At 41.5% G+C, this 15789-nt stretch overlaps 3 protein-coding genes across 5 annotated transcripts; all 3 read left to right on the forward strand.

Moving 5' to 3' along the window:
* The first annotated feature begins 376 nt into the window (after positions 1–376).
* LOC129599166 (kelch-like protein 3) lies at positions 377–3142 on the forward strand. Its single transcript, XM_055497316.1, has 6 exons — positions 377–824; positions 1099–1375; positions 1470–1743; positions 1816–2424; positions 2510–2605; positions 2673–3142. Exons 1-6 carry the CDS (start codon positions 574–576, stop codon positions 2939–2941), a joined length of 1776 nt encoding a protein of 591 aa, XP_055353291.1. The 5' UTR covers positions 377–573; the 3' UTR covers positions 2942–3142.
* Positions 3143–3963: 821 nt separating this feature from the next.
* LOC129599167 (kelch-like protein 20) lies at positions 3964–6555 on the forward strand. The gene is made up of 6 exons (XM_055497317.1): positions 3964–4444; positions 4647–4923; positions 5000–5270; positions 5337–5948; positions 6015–6110; positions 6184–6555. The coding sequence occupies exons 1-6, from the start codon at positions 4197–4199 to the stop codon at positions 6321–6323; spliced, it is 1644 nt and encodes a 547-aa protein (XP_055353292.1). The 5' UTR covers positions 3964–4196; the 3' UTR covers positions 6324–6555.
* A 1367-nt stretch (positions 6556–7922) lies between these two features.
* On the forward strand, positions 7923–15496 carry LOC129599169 (kelch-like protein 21). Of its 3 annotated transcripts, none has more exons than XM_055497322.1 (6): positions 7923–8528; positions 8633–8909; positions 8979–9252; positions 9436–9531; positions 9591–9743; positions 14772–15496. In XM_055497322.1, exons 1-6 carry the CDS (start codon positions 8236–8238, stop codon positions 14777–14779), a joined length of 1101 nt encoding a protein of 366 aa, XP_055353297.1. In that variant the 5' UTR covers positions 7923–8235; the 3' UTR covers positions 14780–15496. The 3 variants fall into 3 exon arrangements, with proteins under 3 accessions (XP_055353297.1, XP_055353296.1, XP_055353295.1); XM_055497321.1 differs by having other exon boundaries at positions 14780–15496; XM_055497320.1 differs by lacking the exon at positions 14772–15496 and having other exon boundaries at positions 9591–10007.
* The last annotated feature ends 293 nt before the right edge of the window (positions 15497–15789 follow it).

Raw genomic sequence — 15789 nt, forward strand, 5'->3', positions numbered from 1 at the left:
AATATATTTGATGGTTGAATTTTTTTATGGTCTACGAGTAACGATCAACTTTGCAACCGTCAACGTATTCCGATAGACGCACAAATGGCAGCAGTGGAACTTTTATGTGCTTCCAAAATTAACATCAAAATTTGCCTTATAACAGGGTAAAGTGACATAGACTACATGTACCGTTTATATACTGTACGAATGCCGAAGCACATGTACTCCACCGTAGAGTTGTTACAAACGAGCCGTGGCCGCTCTGAGAATTATCGATCCGTTTATAATATTTCCTGTGGGTAATATATCAGTCGTGATCCGCCTGCAAGATGTTAGGTCAACGTTGTTTGTATGTAATTCAAATACAACTAGTACACGCGCTACGGATGTGCAATTATGTGGATTTTATCTGTATGAAATCACGTTATCTTTCCGTTAAGTTATTCAGTTCGGCTTTCCCAATCTGCAAATCGCCCAACTAAAATTATTAATTTTTGTGCTACTACAGGACTGCTACTACATGACAAGCCTTGTACCGTCTTTTTATTAAAATTCTAGTATAGCAACCTGTATGAATTTCGGAACGTTGATATGGAACCTTTCAACTCAGAATCTCGATCTTCGAGTTCCTTGCAACCTGTTGTGTATGCCGCAAACGTTAGTTCTGATGTATCGCTGCGAGGAGCGGATGATCAGTCCAAACCAATCCAGTGGATTCCCTGTCACCGTGCTGTTCTGGCAGCTCAGAGTACTTACTTCCGCTCTATGTTCGCTTCGCAGATGAAAGAAGCGCATGAAAAGCAGATCCAGCTCAAGGATATCCCCCACGAGATCTTAGACCAGTAAGTAGATATCCAAAGAAAGAAAACATCAAGTGTTGCTTTGGTGTAAGGGAACGGACCACGTGGATTCTCTATTTGCACCAGTACTAAGATGTTGCGCAAAAGATTTAATAAATACGGCCGTAGTTTGCCACGCTGCATTTACAATTATTAATTTACTCATTTTAACCATAAATTATAAAAATCCGCCACTGCAAAGGCTCGTGTAAAAGTAAATTTCAGTGTATTTTTTAAAGCAGCTTAAAAGATTCTCACTGTGTGTGGTTGTTCGCAGGATTGTCCGGTACATGTATTCCTCCAGAATCTCTTTGGAAGCCAACTACGTTTTGTTACTGTTGGAATCTGCATTATTCCTTGAAGTGATCGAAATCGTCGGTGAATGCCAGAAATTTTTAAAGAATATCATGAATACCGGAAATTGGTTGACTATACAACGCACGGCGGAATTCCTTTCATGCAGCGACTTAATAAACATCTGCGACGAATTTGTGGTCAAGAATTTTTCAGCTCTTTCTAAGTGTGACGATTTTTTAGAGATTAACGAATCGAAGGTGAGCGATCGACCTATACTAGTTACTGCTTCTATCCATACTCAACAGAATCGTATTCAAGCGTAATATTTCACCATAATTCATTATTCTGCAGATGGTGGAACTTATTGCATCGGACGATTTGTACGCGGAGAGCGAGGACGAAGTAGCGGACGCCGTGATTCGCTGGTTGAATAGTAATCCGGATCAACGGCTATCTCACACCGGCGAGATTTTGCCACTGATTCGAGCGCCCTTTTTGAGTGCGGAACGATACAAATTAATTCGTAGCATCTATATGGATCCAGACCAGGTATCTGTTGAACAGTTCCGAAAGGTCACAGATGACATAATCCAACACACGCCGTATCAGCACCGTAAATCATACAGTAAGTCTAAATTTCCGCACGCACAGATACTCTGTTCGCCACGATCGGTGTTCTACGGTTAAGTCTTTGCAGAGCCGATCCTGGTAGGCGTTGGCGGGGAACAGAGACCAAAGTTTGTTTACCGTTTCGAACCAAGTATCGAGCAATGGATCCCAGTGCGCCTTCTGCCGCAATCACCGAAAAGCAGATCTGCTTATTTACCGATTGTCGCAACGTTAAGCGGCAGTGTCCGTATTTTCGATCTGATTCACGGTGATGGCACAGCGCGCAGCTGTGTGTGGCGCTTTGAATCCGATACGGACCAATGGGAGCGATTGGCCCCGCTGCCCGTCGGACGGTGCGAGGGTCCGCTGGTGGTCAACGAAAAGGTTTATGTCCTTGTTAGCGGTGACGAATCGCAGAGCTTCCTGTGCTATAATGAACACTCCAAAGAATGGGACAAATGCGCGACGGTTCCCAAGATTTCCCTGTCATCCGCGATGACGGTACACGATAGCGGTTGCATCTACATGTTTGGCGGCCACGACGTGTCGTACAAGGTTGACAAAAAAGGCCGTCTCGCGGACTCCGCGTACTGCTTCAATCCACGCGACAAGACCGTCAAATCGTTGGCAAAAATGCCGACAAAACGATACAACAGCAGCGCTGGTGTTGGTCCCGATGGGCTGATCTATGTCATGGGTACGGATATATGGCACTGATTGATTCTACTACCGGTTCTTGCGTAATTGATTTTTACTGTCTTTTTCTCCGTCCGCATTTTTAGGTGGAATAGGTGCTGAGCATAAGCGCAGGTTCCGCGAATTCTTTGTCGACTGTCTGGAGGTGTATGATCCGAAAACTAACGAATGGGAGATGAAGGGTGCGTGTCACACACTACCGCTGCATTTGACGCCCAGAATGAAAATGTAAACACTTTAATTGTGCAGATGTGGAGAAATATGATATACCGTTTAGTGCGGCTCGAATGTTTGAGTTCAACGGGAAGCTCCACTGTGTTGGTGGATGTCAATCAATGGCTTACTATGATGCACCTCGGGACCGATGGATGTCCGTCGATGGCAATTTACCGCACCAACTGAGTGGATGTTCCGGTTATGCGGCAATTCCACAACACATTGTCCGGAAATGGACGCAACAACCCGGGTCGTGTGCGCACCTGAAGTGTTCTAGCGGTTGCTCAGAAGATCACTGGTAGTTCGCAAAGAAATTAAACTTGTAAGAAGTTATGCGGACTCAACGACCAGATGTTGTCGGCTGTCGACCAAATGTGTTCCATAATTTGTATAAGGGATTTCTTACTTTTTTTCTTCCTTTTGTTGTATAGTGGCTACTTTCTATCACAGTAGCAAAATAGGTGTTTATATGACTTTTAGAAGACGAGGATTTATGTGGTAGTCGTGGTCATGGTTATGCGGTAGTCACGATTGTCGAGATAGCGAGAAGCGAATAAAGATCTGGCTTCACGACGTGATAGTAAGGAAAACTCCTCCTGCGTTTTTTAAACTTATTTGCTCCAGAAACAGATTGATATTTGAACGAATAATAGTATACATTTTGGTAGAACGTTAACAGTACTGCGATGTGACGCTATTTGAGAAAATCCAAGCAAAACACCAGACAAACTGACAAACTCTAAACTTTTAATTCGCTTCAATATATATTCGATGGCTGCTCATTTTAAGGTCGACGATGACGTTGCGCTACATTTCAACCAGACACCTGTGTGGCGGTAGAGATACTTCCAAATTTAATAACAGTATTTCACGCCGGCTGTTGCATTTACTTTTGCGCTGACCATTATAATTTACACGCTTTCCAGTTCTCGTGGAGTTTGGGATTCGTAGCCGCTACTAGAGGGCTACATAGATTATAATAGTGAGCAGTCATATTTATATTGTCATAACAATGCGCGCGCGACTGATGGGCAAATCATCGGGGTTAATGAAAAAAAAAATAAGATTTGTATGTATGTAGTTGTAGCGCTGTACATTGTATCTGTACAAGTGGTAAATACAAGCTGCCGGTTTACTCGGTTATTGGGCTATAAATAAACGTACATATGCGCAGCCGTAACGCATGTACCGATTCCACTTCACAGCACAGTCAATAAGCTTTAGCCGCTCTAAGGCATCGATCCACAGGGTTCCGTGTATGTATTAACACAAATGATGTTCCACAGGGAAGATATTACGAGAACATTTAACTTGTTAAAATTTATGTGCGAGTATTCGGAGTCTGTATCCACATTTTTACTGAACCAAGAGAATTTATCTATCTGTTTTTAAATACCATTTTTCTCAATGTGCAAGGAGCGTGGCCTGTTACGTGGAATATGTTGTGGAACGTACAACAATCGCGAGCTTTACACGAATGCTGTTAGTTAGCGTTCCAGTTTAGCAAATAAAATCGGTCATTCTACATGAACTTTTGCTTCCCGCTTTACGACGTCAATGGATTCTGTTACCTCTAAAATGTCGTTTTCCCGTTCCTTGTCTCCTGTTTTAGATGTTCTAAACAGTTCGGACGTGTTGCTCAGAGGAGCGGACGGCCAGTCCAAACCAAACGAGTGGATTCCCTGCCACCGTGCCATTCTGGCGGCTCGAAGTACCTACTTCCGCTCCATGTTTGCTTCGCAGATGAAAGAATCGCATGAAGAACAAATCCAGCTCAAGGATATCCCTCATGAAATTTTAGAGCGGTGAGTAAATACCGGATAGAGATACAAGTCGGGTGGTTTAGTGAGATACACCTATGATATAGAAACCATATACGTGCTTATGATGACAATGACGAATTCTGTAGCGAGCTGCGAAACAGTGAAAACTATGAAAAAAAGCTTGCGTAAAATTCCACTATCCAAACGCGCACATTTAATAGTCACTGAGCGGTTTCATTTCCAGAATTGTTCAGTATATGTACACTACGCAAATCTCTTTGGACGCCAACAATGTCCTGTTACTGCTGGAATCGGCATTATTCCTCGATGTGACCGAGATCGTCAGCGCGTGTACGGAATTTTTGCACCGCAACATAAGCATCGAAAACTGGTTGCCCGTACAACACACGGCGGAATTCCTCTCCTGCAGCGATTTAATTAAAATCTGCGACGAATTTCTGGTCAAGAATTTTTCAGCTGTTTTAAACTGCGACGATTTTCTAGAGATTAGCGAATCAAAGGTAAGTATCGTACGATCATGTTCTTCAATGCGCAAAAGCGTAGTACTTCTTTGTGGAACGAGTTGTAATTTTACAGATGAGGGAACTGATTGCGCTGGACGATTTGTACGTGAAGAGTGAGGACGAAGTGGCGGATGCCGTCATTCGCTGGCTGAACAAGGATCCAGCTCGAATGCGCAGCATCGGCGAAATTCTACCCCTTGTTCGAGCGCCGTTTTTAAGTGCTGAAAAATTCCAGTTAGTTCGCAACATCTGTATGAATCCAGAAAGAGCCTGTGTGGAAGATTTTCGGAAGGTTACGGACGGGATAATCCACCGCACGCCATATCAACACCGCGAATCGTACAGTACGCTGGGCGCTCGTATCTGTACACGAAAATATATCGCGACGATCACCGTTAACGTTTTTGTAGAGCCGATCCTGGTTGCTGTTGGCGGTGATCACCGGCTAAAGTGTGTCTACCGCTTTGATCCGACTACCAAGAAATGGATTCCGGTGCGACTTCTGCCTCAGTCGCCCAAAAACACATGCGGCGATTTACCAATTGTCGTCACTTCGAGCGGTCGTACACGGATACACGATTTGATATACGACGAAGCTATCGCACGCAGCTGTGTGTGGCGGTACGATTCCGATACGGACCAATGGGAACGCTTGACCCCGCTGCCCGTGGGGCGGTGCGAAGGTCCGCTAGTGGGCAATGAGAAGGTGTATGTCCTTGTTAGCGGCGACCCATCGCAGTGCTTCATGTGCTATAATGAAACTTCCAAAGAATGGGAGACAGTGGCCGCTGTGCCTGGGAAGGTGCTACTGTCATCCGCGCTGACAGTTGACTATAACGGGTGTATATTCAAGTTTGGCGGGCACGACGTGTCTTATAAGGTTGACAAAAAAGGTCGTCTCTCGGGCGCTGCTTATTGTTTCAATCCACGCGACAAGACGGTCAAAGTGTTGAGAAAAATGCCGACGAAACGCTACAAATGCAGTGTCGGCGTTGGTCCCGATGGGCTGATATATGTTGCTGGTACGAAACTCAAAGTTTTGTTTTGATTATTCGTTGTTAAATGTGGTTTTCCAATGGTGTTTTTAGGTGGCATAAGTAGAAACCGTAAGCATAAATCTGATGAATTCCTTGTCGACTATTTTGAGGTCTACGACCCGAAAACCAACCAATGGCAGAGAAAGCGTGAGTTGTGTTCTTCTACATTTGAATCTGATGTTAAATCTGAAGTTATTTGCAGTTTCCATTATATTTTCAGATGCAGAGAAATGGGGTGTAACGTCTGACAGTGCGCGGTTGTTTACATTGAACGGAAACTCCATCTGCTGCCGGCTGCCACCTATCCAATGGTTTACTATGATGCAGCTCAGGACAAATGGACTGAAGCTGGAGGCGTGACCCCTGCATTAGGTCAATGTTATGGCTGTGCGCTGATTCCACAACATATCATCCGGAAATGGATGCAACAACCCGGCTCGTGTGTGGGGTTAGAATGTGCCGGTACTCGCGCATTGCAGGCACAGATGTATCTCGATAGCTATTTGTACGATCTCATACGTACTAAGTCCAATGATTTCGACTTCCAGCCCATATACCCACAGATGTCTTCCTGCTTTTTGTACGGTCAAAACTCGACCTTTTAAAATAGAAATGTGTGTTATTGTTGGTTAATTGTCATATGGTGTAGCAATTAAGCTGCAGAGCTTTGTTTTAAAAGCCGGATTTTGTATATAAAGTGGTTGTACAAAATTATATTGCTCCTTGTCGGTTAAACGTTCTGCAGTATGCGGTACTATTCTAATCATAGTTTCACAACTGAATATGAGAATCCAATAATTAGTTCGTTCCTTAATGTTCTTTAGTGATGTACAGTCAAAAACAACAGCATCGCAGGCGCGTCCCTAATGAATAGGTTTTTTGCAAGTTAAAAGTTTTATTGTGCTGCATCAAGATGATTTATCGCAGCAGCTCCCCCTGAGAAGTGATTCCACATTTACGCGGTGCATCCGATCGTCTTGTTCTCGCTGAAATCCGGTGTCTTGCCGAAGAAGCAAGTCCTAGAATGCATAAAATAATCAAATCTTGGCACGACACGAGATAAGGTGAGCAGGCGTCTTTTTAATAAATTTCACGGCTATAATCGTATATAAATTTTAATTTGAATTATAGTTGTTTTTGCTTGAATTGCTTCCATTTTCAGAACGAAAAAGCCTCGCCAACTTCGCGGGAAGGCTAACGAACACTGCTCGGTATTCGGAATATCCTATCACGGCCATGTACAGTGTACATGGCATTGAGCGGAATTTCCGAATGCCGAGAGTGTACAGTAGCCAGTGCACTACAGCCCACTTTCCCCATTATACGAAGCCTATGGCATGCCACCTCGGTTTTTGAGGTGGACGTGTACAGTACATGTGTTCTATCTTTAATGTTAAGTGACTTTTATTGATGAGCGTTACATGTGTTACATTTATAACTTTGCATTAATGTGAAAACATTTTAATGTTTACAATTAATGGCTGCGCCTGCATAGGCATCATCATTTTAGGAATGTCGATGCACAGTATGCACTAGTGTTACTTTTCAGTCGTATTAAATATGGAATAATAATATATAGAATAGTAGTAATAATTATGTACTGACAGTATGTACAATACTGCGCGTGCATTGCCTGCACAACTTGCGTGCGGTGTTATAATAGTCTATGATCTATTAATACTCGATTATTCGTACAAGAATTTATGTAAGCTGTTCATGCGGCGTTGCTCATGTGTCCCTCCTCCAATGTGCGCATTATCAAACAAGCCGTGGCCGTTCTGTTGGTAAAATTAATATCGATCCAAACAACCGTACACAATAAAGCTGTACAGCGTACACACATCCATCCTGATCCGCCTGCAGCTTCTTATGGGAACATGTGCTTGTTATTATGCGGTTTATACCCATACTCATAGACATGTGCACAGCTTGCGTATTTATTACATCAGTATCGCACACTGAATACGCGACCTAAAATTCTGAATAATTTTGGTTGTTTCGTTAATGTTCAATTCAGTCATTAAATTTAATAGTGTCTACCAGCGCTGAGTTTTTTATAATGTATGGCAATAAAAGTTTCGAGTATTGTACGTGTATGCTGCGGGAATAATCTGTATCGCAGTTATTTGGACCAGTTTCCTTACAATATGCAACCTGCCTGCCTAACTTACATATTTGCGTTGCCTTTTCAACAACGGCCAGTCTTGCACAACCGTTTGCAATTAAAATCCCCGTTTAGCAACATTCGTTCTGTACTTCATAGTGTTCATACATGATTTTTTTGCACTGGGAAATGGCAGCCAAACCTGCTATCTGCAGGTCCGAACAGCCGTCTCATAGTTTCTTGCCGCCTACTCAGAACGTTTTATATATCAGTTCAGATGTGGCGATCAGAGGAGCAGACGATCAAAATCATCAGACCAATCCAGTACAGTGGATTTCCTGCCGCCGCGCCATTCTGGCGGCTCGAAGCAGCTACTTCCGTTCCATGTTTACTTCGCAGATGAAAGAGGCACACGAAAAACAGATTTACCTCAAGAACATTCCGCACAAAATTCTTCACCAGTGAGTACCATATGTAGTGTATGTACAGTCTGGATTTCGCAGCATTGAATTTTATTTTCCTTTCAAGCCGCAGATCCTTACTTATTAAATGCGCTTAATTGCAGGATTATCCAGTATACGTACTATGGTAAAATCTCTTTGGACGCCGATAATGTTCTGCTACTCCTGGAATCAGCACTATTTCTCGGTGTGCTCGAATTAGTCAACGCATGTAAAGAATTTTTGAAGCGTAACATGAACGCCCGGAATTGGTTGACCGTGCAGCAAGCGGCGGAATTCCTGTCATGGAGCGATGTAGTGCAACTTTGTGAAGAGTTTGTCGTCAAGAATTTTTCCACTGTTTCGCGATGCGATGATTTCTTAAAGATTAGCGATTCCAAGGTGAGTACCACATTTACAGCCAAAGCACAGAAGGCCCTCTTTTTAAATCCGTAAGTTGTCAATTTGTAGATGATGGAATTTGTTGCATCGGATGATTTATTTGTGAAGTGCGAGGACGAAGTAGCGGATGCTGTGATTCGCTGGTTGAATAGCGATCCAGATCAGCGAATGCGCAACGTCGGCGAATTTTTACCGCTGGTTCGAGCGCCGTTCTTGAGTGCTGAACGCTCCAAATTAATTCGTGGCATTTATATAGATCCAGAGAAAGTACCAATTGAACAATTTCGAATGATTACGGACGGTATAATACAACACACGCCATATAAACACCGCAAATCATACAGTAAGTTTAGCCGAAAATGTCGACAAAACGATATAACTGCAGCGCCGGTGTGGGTCCCGACGGACTGATACACGTCATTGGTACGGAACGAGACTGTTCGAATTTATTTTTTCAAAGCAATACTTTTTTATTGAATAATAATTAAACTTAATTAGATTTTACCGTTCTGGACGCTTACTTTAGGGGGGAGTATAGCGCAAAATGTCCCCGAGTTACCGGAAGTCTTTGTCGGCTGTCATGAGGCCTACAATCCGAGAACAAACCAGTGGCTAAGAAAATGTGAGTCGTAAGCTTGTAAGACTGAATTGGACGTTGAAGTTGAAAGCTTTCTTGTTTAGTTGCAAATAACTGGGATATTGAGTCTGGTTCTGCTCGACTGTTTACATTCGATGGAAAACTTCACCTAGTGCCTGGTGGATGCGGTGCAATGAAGTATTACGATGCAATCAGGGACCGATGGATAGAAGTCGCAAGACAGACACCCCAACTCGGTAGATCTTCCGGTTGTGCGCTAGTGCCACATCATGTTGTCCGAAAATGGATGCAGCAGATAGGCTCATGTGTAGATTTGGACGGTTCTAGTGTTTGAGAGAATGAAAATGGCAGTCCGCAATAAATACTTGTATCGTCTGTACACTCTGAAGGGACCAATCGTTTTGTCCAGCTTAATTCGTTCGTATGATTTAATTATGGGCATGCCACTAAGAGTTCTGCCTTTTTTGCGGTACGCCGGAGATTGACCGTTATTGGCATACAGTGCGGTGGCGTTCTTTTGGAGCTCAGCTTTACGACCCTAGGCGGCCTGGTGTACATTAATAATTTCTTTCCGAGTTATTGCTCTTTGGTACTGGAAAGCTCACAAACTCAGCACGCAGCAAGCACAAATACTGTGCACGCAAACTCAGCTTTAATTTACGTAAACAGGCACTAACAATCGATTTGATGTTTCGTTAGTTACTTAATGTTTTTGGCAGCGGAATGTGGGGCCGCTGCAGGTCGTTTGCCTGACTGCTAGTAGGACTGAACGTCCTCATAGCGGACACTGAAAAGAACTGCCGTTTATATCATAATGATACAGAAGCATAGTCTATTACGCAGTACAAGCCCGGCAATTTATTTCTGGCGTAAAGGTTTAGCGAGAAATACGTGTAGACGTTAATAGTTTAGTTATCTGGCGCCATTTGAGAGATTCCAAGCAAACTCCCCATAACCTCTAAAGTTTTTACTTCGCTCCAATTATATTAATTCTAATGGCTGCTTATTTTAAGGTCAACGTTACGCTGCATTTCAACAAAAAATTCGTGTCAGTGTGGCAGTGGAGAGAGTGTCAGGAGCTTTGAAAATTGATTTATTAACAGTATTTCGCGCCTCCTCGATCCAGCATTTTGCGCTGACCATTGCGATTTACACGCGTGTCGATGCTCGTCGAGTTGGCACTGAGCGTCAGTTCGGCACCTTTAGACTGAATACGCTAACATATTGTCGTAATAACGAGCGCGCGATTAATATTCAAATCATCGGGCTTATTGAAAACAATATTATTGAGATTTACCGGTATATGTGTACAGCAGTATTGGAATATTAAAAAATGTACAAGTACATGCTCAGCCTTAGCGCAAGTATCCCTCCCCAGGCCAAGGTCAAAAGAGGAAGGAATAAATAAAGGAAGGAATGTTTTTCGGTCAAAAAGAGGAAGGAATAATTAAAGGAAGGAATGTTTTTTTGGTGAAAACAGGAAAAAATGTCGATGGTCAAAAAGGAAGGAAATTTTTTGTGTGGTGAAAAACTCTAACGTAAGTCATAGTAAGCAGAAATGGCACAACGGTTTTTGAAAATCTTCTGGGATAGCGAAGAACACGGAATGCAGAATTGCAGGCTGCCTCTTTCAGAAATACTACTGTAAATTCTGTTTCTAATTTCTAAAAAATCGCCGGTACTGGTACTGCAGAACGGTTTTCGAAAGTATGATTGTATTCTCGTATAAGCACATTTGAGCGCCGCGTTTTACAGTGTAAAAATTTGTATTAAGAGGTGTTGTACATCCAGACTCCATAGATTACAATAGTAATTAACAATAATACAATAGTAGTTAACCATGTCACTAATTAGTAAAGTAATGATTACAATACAGTACTCCTATAATAATTAGTAATAATTCTAGCATCATACTACTGACCAGGGAACATTTCGCGGCTATAATTCAGAAAAATCTCGATTTTTGCAGAATGGTAGAAAAAAATATGTAGGATGCATAAAAAATTTATTTTGGGTGCAATGGCCAAAGGGCTTGGCCAAAACAAAATTTAAAAGTTAATTCTACACTGTGCTGTAGACTGGACAATGCACCGCATCATACGTTATACCGCTATCGAATAATTTTTACGAGGACATATAAAGGAGCAGATATCGACCCATTTCCTAAAAAAAGTCAGTGTAAACTGGCTGTACCATCTCCAGAAGCGGTGAACAATGATTACTCACCATAAGCTAGTAGATACCGGGTGGCCGAACAAAAGATACCGAGCACAGATACGGTAAAAGTCAAACTAACCTCGTACAGATTGTTCGATAGCGGTATACGTACGATGCGGTGCGTTGCCCTTAGGCTACAGCAGAGTGTAGAATTAACTTTCAAATTTTGTTTTGGCCACGCCCATTGGCCATGGTACCCAAAATAAATTTTTTATGCATCCTACATATTTTTTCTACTTTTCTGAAAAAACGAGATTTTTCTGAATTTATAGCCGCGAAATGTTCCCTGGTGAGTATTATTAGTATTATTCTAGTATTATTCCTCTGTAGTATTAGCTAACTACTATATTATTTTGTTGATTAAATCCTTATCATGAGTACTTCCACGCAATCTAGTTAAAATAATTGCTACAATAATTATTATGATTGCTCATTAACAAGGTGGTCGTAGCGTTTTGTAGCAGTTGCATGAGAATGAGGTTTATGACCAAGTGAACTTTTTGTTTCTGCTACCATGCATAATGCGTCACAAGATTGCTTTAAAAATGACTGCTAGTTACCTAATATAATTAATTAATTAGTATCAATATTTAGCTAATTAACTGGCGAACGGTGTGTTTAATAAATTAAAATTAGCTGTCAGCTTAGTAAATACTCTTACGATGGACTGAACTGGGACCGGTAACTTTTCACTGGGACTGCACTTTAAAGTTTAAAGATTAAACGGTAAAGAGCAGTAACCTTTGGCGCTTTCCGATTAGTCCGCTCGATGCAAATAATTATAATGATGTCTTCCTTGATAATTGATACGGCCATTTCCTATTCACAATAGTTCGGCTCATGCTGAAACGTGTAAAAATCATTAAAAGATAAACTCATGTACAGACTGTATCTGTGAAGCAAGCAGAAAAAAACTGAACTTTCAACTTCGTGAGATACCAAATCCATACATAGTTGCACGCCATTGATGCATCGCATATTTGCATCGAGCGGGCTATTCGGGAAGCACCAAAGCGTACTATAGTACTGACTACTGACCCTTACGGTTTAACGTGCAGTCTGTACATTATTAACGTGAAAAGTGCTGGTCACAGTTCAGTACCTCATACGAGTATTTACCAAGCTCATAACGAGTATCTGTATTTACAAGTATTTGTCAAGCTCACATTTCAGTTTAATAGATTAGCCGTTCGTCAGTTAATCAGCCAAACGTTGGAACTAATTAATTAATTAATTAACAAGTAATTTACTTTTACGCCAACAGTATCATGTGACGGATGATAGTAGAAACTTCACCTGGTCAGAAACCTTATGCACTTGTAACTGCTAGCTACAAGACGCTGCGACAATTTTGTTAATTTTGTTTGTTTGTTTACTCAGCAGTCTCAGTCTCAGTCTCAGCTTAACGCCTACAACGATCAGGAATATCCTGCATAAGGTAGCATCTGTATACTACCGTTAAAGAATGTGCTGCCGCAGCGACAGCTCAGAAAACACAAACAAAAGAAAACCATTATGAAATATGCGGTAATAAGTGTCAGAGCAAGCATTTAAGATCTTTATGAATAAAATGAGCAATCGTAATTATAGTAATTACCTTAATTAGCTTGCGTGGAAGTGCGCAAGTTAAGCAGTTAGTCAATAAAATAATATGATAGTTAGCTAATAATTAATGGAATAATAGTACTGTAGAATTATTAATTAATAATATAACAGTGCATTAATATAATTATTACTGTGCTCGTACTAATAAGTGACATTGATAAGTAATATTATATTGTTGTTAATTATATTGTAATTTACGGAACCTGGATGTGTACTTCATACAAACTATTTCACTGTAAAGCGCGGCGCTGAAATGAGCTTATACGGGAATACATATTTGGAAAAACCATTATGTATTCGCAGTACCAGCGACTTTCAGAAGCAAATTTACTATAATCATAGTGTTTCAGAAAAATCCATTAAACCGACAGTCTGCATATTGTGTTCTTTCGCTATCTCAGAAAAGTTTTTCAAAAACCATTGTGCCATTTCTGCTTCCTATGAACCACGTTTGCGTTTTTAACCACACAAAATTTCCTTCCTTTTTTGACCATCGAAATTTCCTCCCTCTATTTGACTACAAAAGTTCCTTTCTTTAAAAATTCCTTCCTCTTTTTGACCTCAAAGATTTCCTTCCTTTAGAAATTCCTTCCTCTTTTTGACCAAAAAAATTTCCTTCCCTTATTTATTCCTCCCTCTTTTTGACCTTGGCCGATCCCCACGCCACAGCACAGTTATTAAGCTTTAGCCGCTCTCAGACTGATATTGATTCACAGGGTCCCTGTTTTGCATGTGAAGATTTAGCTTGTTAAAATTTTTATGCGAGTACAAAGTTTTATGCGAGTACTCAGAGTCTGTACCTCTATCCACATTTATAGCGAATCAGCCGAATTTGTTAATCTCGTTCTATATATGCCATTTTTCCCAATCTACAAGGAAATCATATAAGAAACACGATTTGTTCACGTTGAATCCTGCAAAAACACCGAATCATCATCTGCCGAAGAACGTAGGGACACCAATGTGCCCAACAGCCCAAGTGCAATTGCGTTCTGTTTTCCTCCGACGTGAACACTTACCAACTGAGCGCGTTTAATCACCAGATTTTTCAGTACATGTTACTCCAGTAAAATCTCTTTGGACAATGGATACCAACAATGTCCTGTTACTGCTGATCGCTGGAAACTGCATTATTCCTCGATGTGCCGAGATCGTCAGCGCGTGCACAGAATTTTCAGAGGGCAACATATGCAACGCAAACAAGAACCCTGTCTGGGGTGGTACGGGCAACTTGCCCGTACACACATGACGGAATTCCTGTTCTGCAGCGATGTAATTAATATCTGCCATTAATTTTTTGTGAAAAGTTTTTCCACGGTGTAAAGGTGATGATTTTCTAGAGATTAGCGAATCTGAAGTTACAGTAGTAAGTATAGTACGAGCATTTGCTTCAAGGCACAAGAGTGTAGTACTTTTTTGTTAGACGAATATTAATTTTGCAGATTGCTAGGTGCTGGTTGCGCTGGACAATTTGCACGTGAAGAGCGAGGAAGCGGCGCTTGGCGTTGTTCGCTGGTTGAACAGAGATCCAAATAGGCGACTGCGTCACATCGACGAAATTGGATCCTACGGTCAAGAAACGGATCCTTTTCCTCATCATGGGATCCATTTCTCGGACACGGACGACTGTTTTACCAACAAACGACTCTGTTGCTGGCCACCACAAAGCAAATCAGAATATTACGATTAGTCCATTGGCGTTTTAGTCGGTTACAGCTGTGCCGTTCAGTTATACGAATCAGGGTCTGAACGCGCGATATCGATCGCATCATTCCCAGGAAAACTCACCAGCTTTAGGTAATTAGCAGAACTTCCCCGGCGGGTATTTGAGTCATATATTCACAACGGCCTTAGAGCAATTTTGGCCAAATGGGAGAGGAATGGACGAAATGAAATTCCGAAAAGATAACATAGACCGCTGCACAGGAAACAACTTCGTGTGAGCGAAGCAGTTTTGCACATAAGTAATGGAAAGACTGTTTTACCAACAAACGAAGCTTCCCCGTTTTTGTAATTGTAAAATAACAGTTTTTCAATAATAGTACAACTTTCGAATAGACCGCGGTATCAACGCTTTACCGGCGCTTACGGAGATGGACAATTCAAATGGAAATGCAATTTAAATTCAATTCTGACACAAAGCAAATGCACTTTACCTGATATTTGCAAAACCATCATTGACATTTTTATTTTATATTATATTATTCAAGACTTTCAAGTTAAGCTTGAAATCGTAAACAAATGCCGCGAACCGGGTCTCTGTTCAGATCATCTTCTTGGTTGTATTACCTTACTAATAAAAACATATCCAGATAGGCTACAAATCGCTTTGGCACCTGGTTTCGAACTTACAAAATCCCCCTAGTTTTACGAAAACCTGTTACCAGTGACCAGTGTAGTCTATGAGTTGGATTTCATGAGTGGAAATGAAACTAAGTTATTACATTTAACAACGATCAC

This window comes from Paramacrobiotus metropolitanus, unplaced genomic scaffold (genome assembly GCF_019649055.1).
Source record: "Paramacrobiotus metropolitanus isolate TYO unplaced genomic scaffold, Prichtersi_v1.0 Parri_scaffold0000139, whole genome shotgun sequence".
Taxonomy (NCBI): Eukaryota; Metazoa; Tardigrada; class Eutardigrada; order Parachela; family Macrobiotidae; genus Paramacrobiotus; species Paramacrobiotus metropolitanus.

What these genes read in the sequence shown, in the direction of transcription:
- LOC129599166 (XM_055497316.1), top strand. Translation starts at nt 574, where the DNA reads ATGGAACCTTTCAACTCAGAATCTCGATCTTCGAGTTCCTTGCAACCT. An exon ending in TAGAGATTAACGAATCGAAG is followed by an intron (nt 1,376 to 1,469) that starts GTGAGCGATCGA and finishes ATTATTCTGCAG; the next exon opens with ATGGTGGAACTTATTGCATC. An exon ending in TAACGAATGGGAGATGAAGG is followed by an intron (nt 2,606 to 2,672) that starts GTGCGTGTCACA and finishes TTAATTGTGCAG; the next exon opens with ATGTGGAGAAATATGATATA.
- LOC129599167 (XM_055497317.1), top strand. Translation starts at nt 4,197, where the DNA reads ATGGATTCTGTTACCTCTAAAATGTCGTTTTCCCGTTCCTTGTCTCCT. An exon ending in TGGGCTGATATATGTTGCTG is followed by an intron (nt 5,949 to 6,014) that starts GTACGAAACTCA and finishes TGGTGTTTTTAG; the next exon opens with GTGGCATAAGTAGAAACCGT. An exon ending in CAACCAATGGCAGAGAAAGC is followed by an intron (nt 6,111 to 6,183) that starts GTGAGTTGTGTT and finishes TTATATTTTCAG; the next exon opens with ATGCAGAGAAATGGGGTGTA.
- LOC129599169 (XM_055497320.1), top strand. Translation starts at nt 8,236, where the DNA reads ATGATTTTTTTGCACTGGGAAATGGCAGCCAAACCTGCTATCTGCAGG. An exon ending in CCGCACAAAATTCTTCACCA is followed by an intron (nt 8,529 to 8,632) that starts GTGAGTACCATA and finishes GCTTAATTGCAG; the next exon opens with GATTATCCAGTATACGTACT. An exon ending in TAAACACCGCAAATCATACA is followed by an intron (nt 9,253 to 9,435) that starts GTAAGTTTAGCC and finishes CGCTTACTTTAG; the next exon opens with GGGGGAGTATAGCGCAAAAT.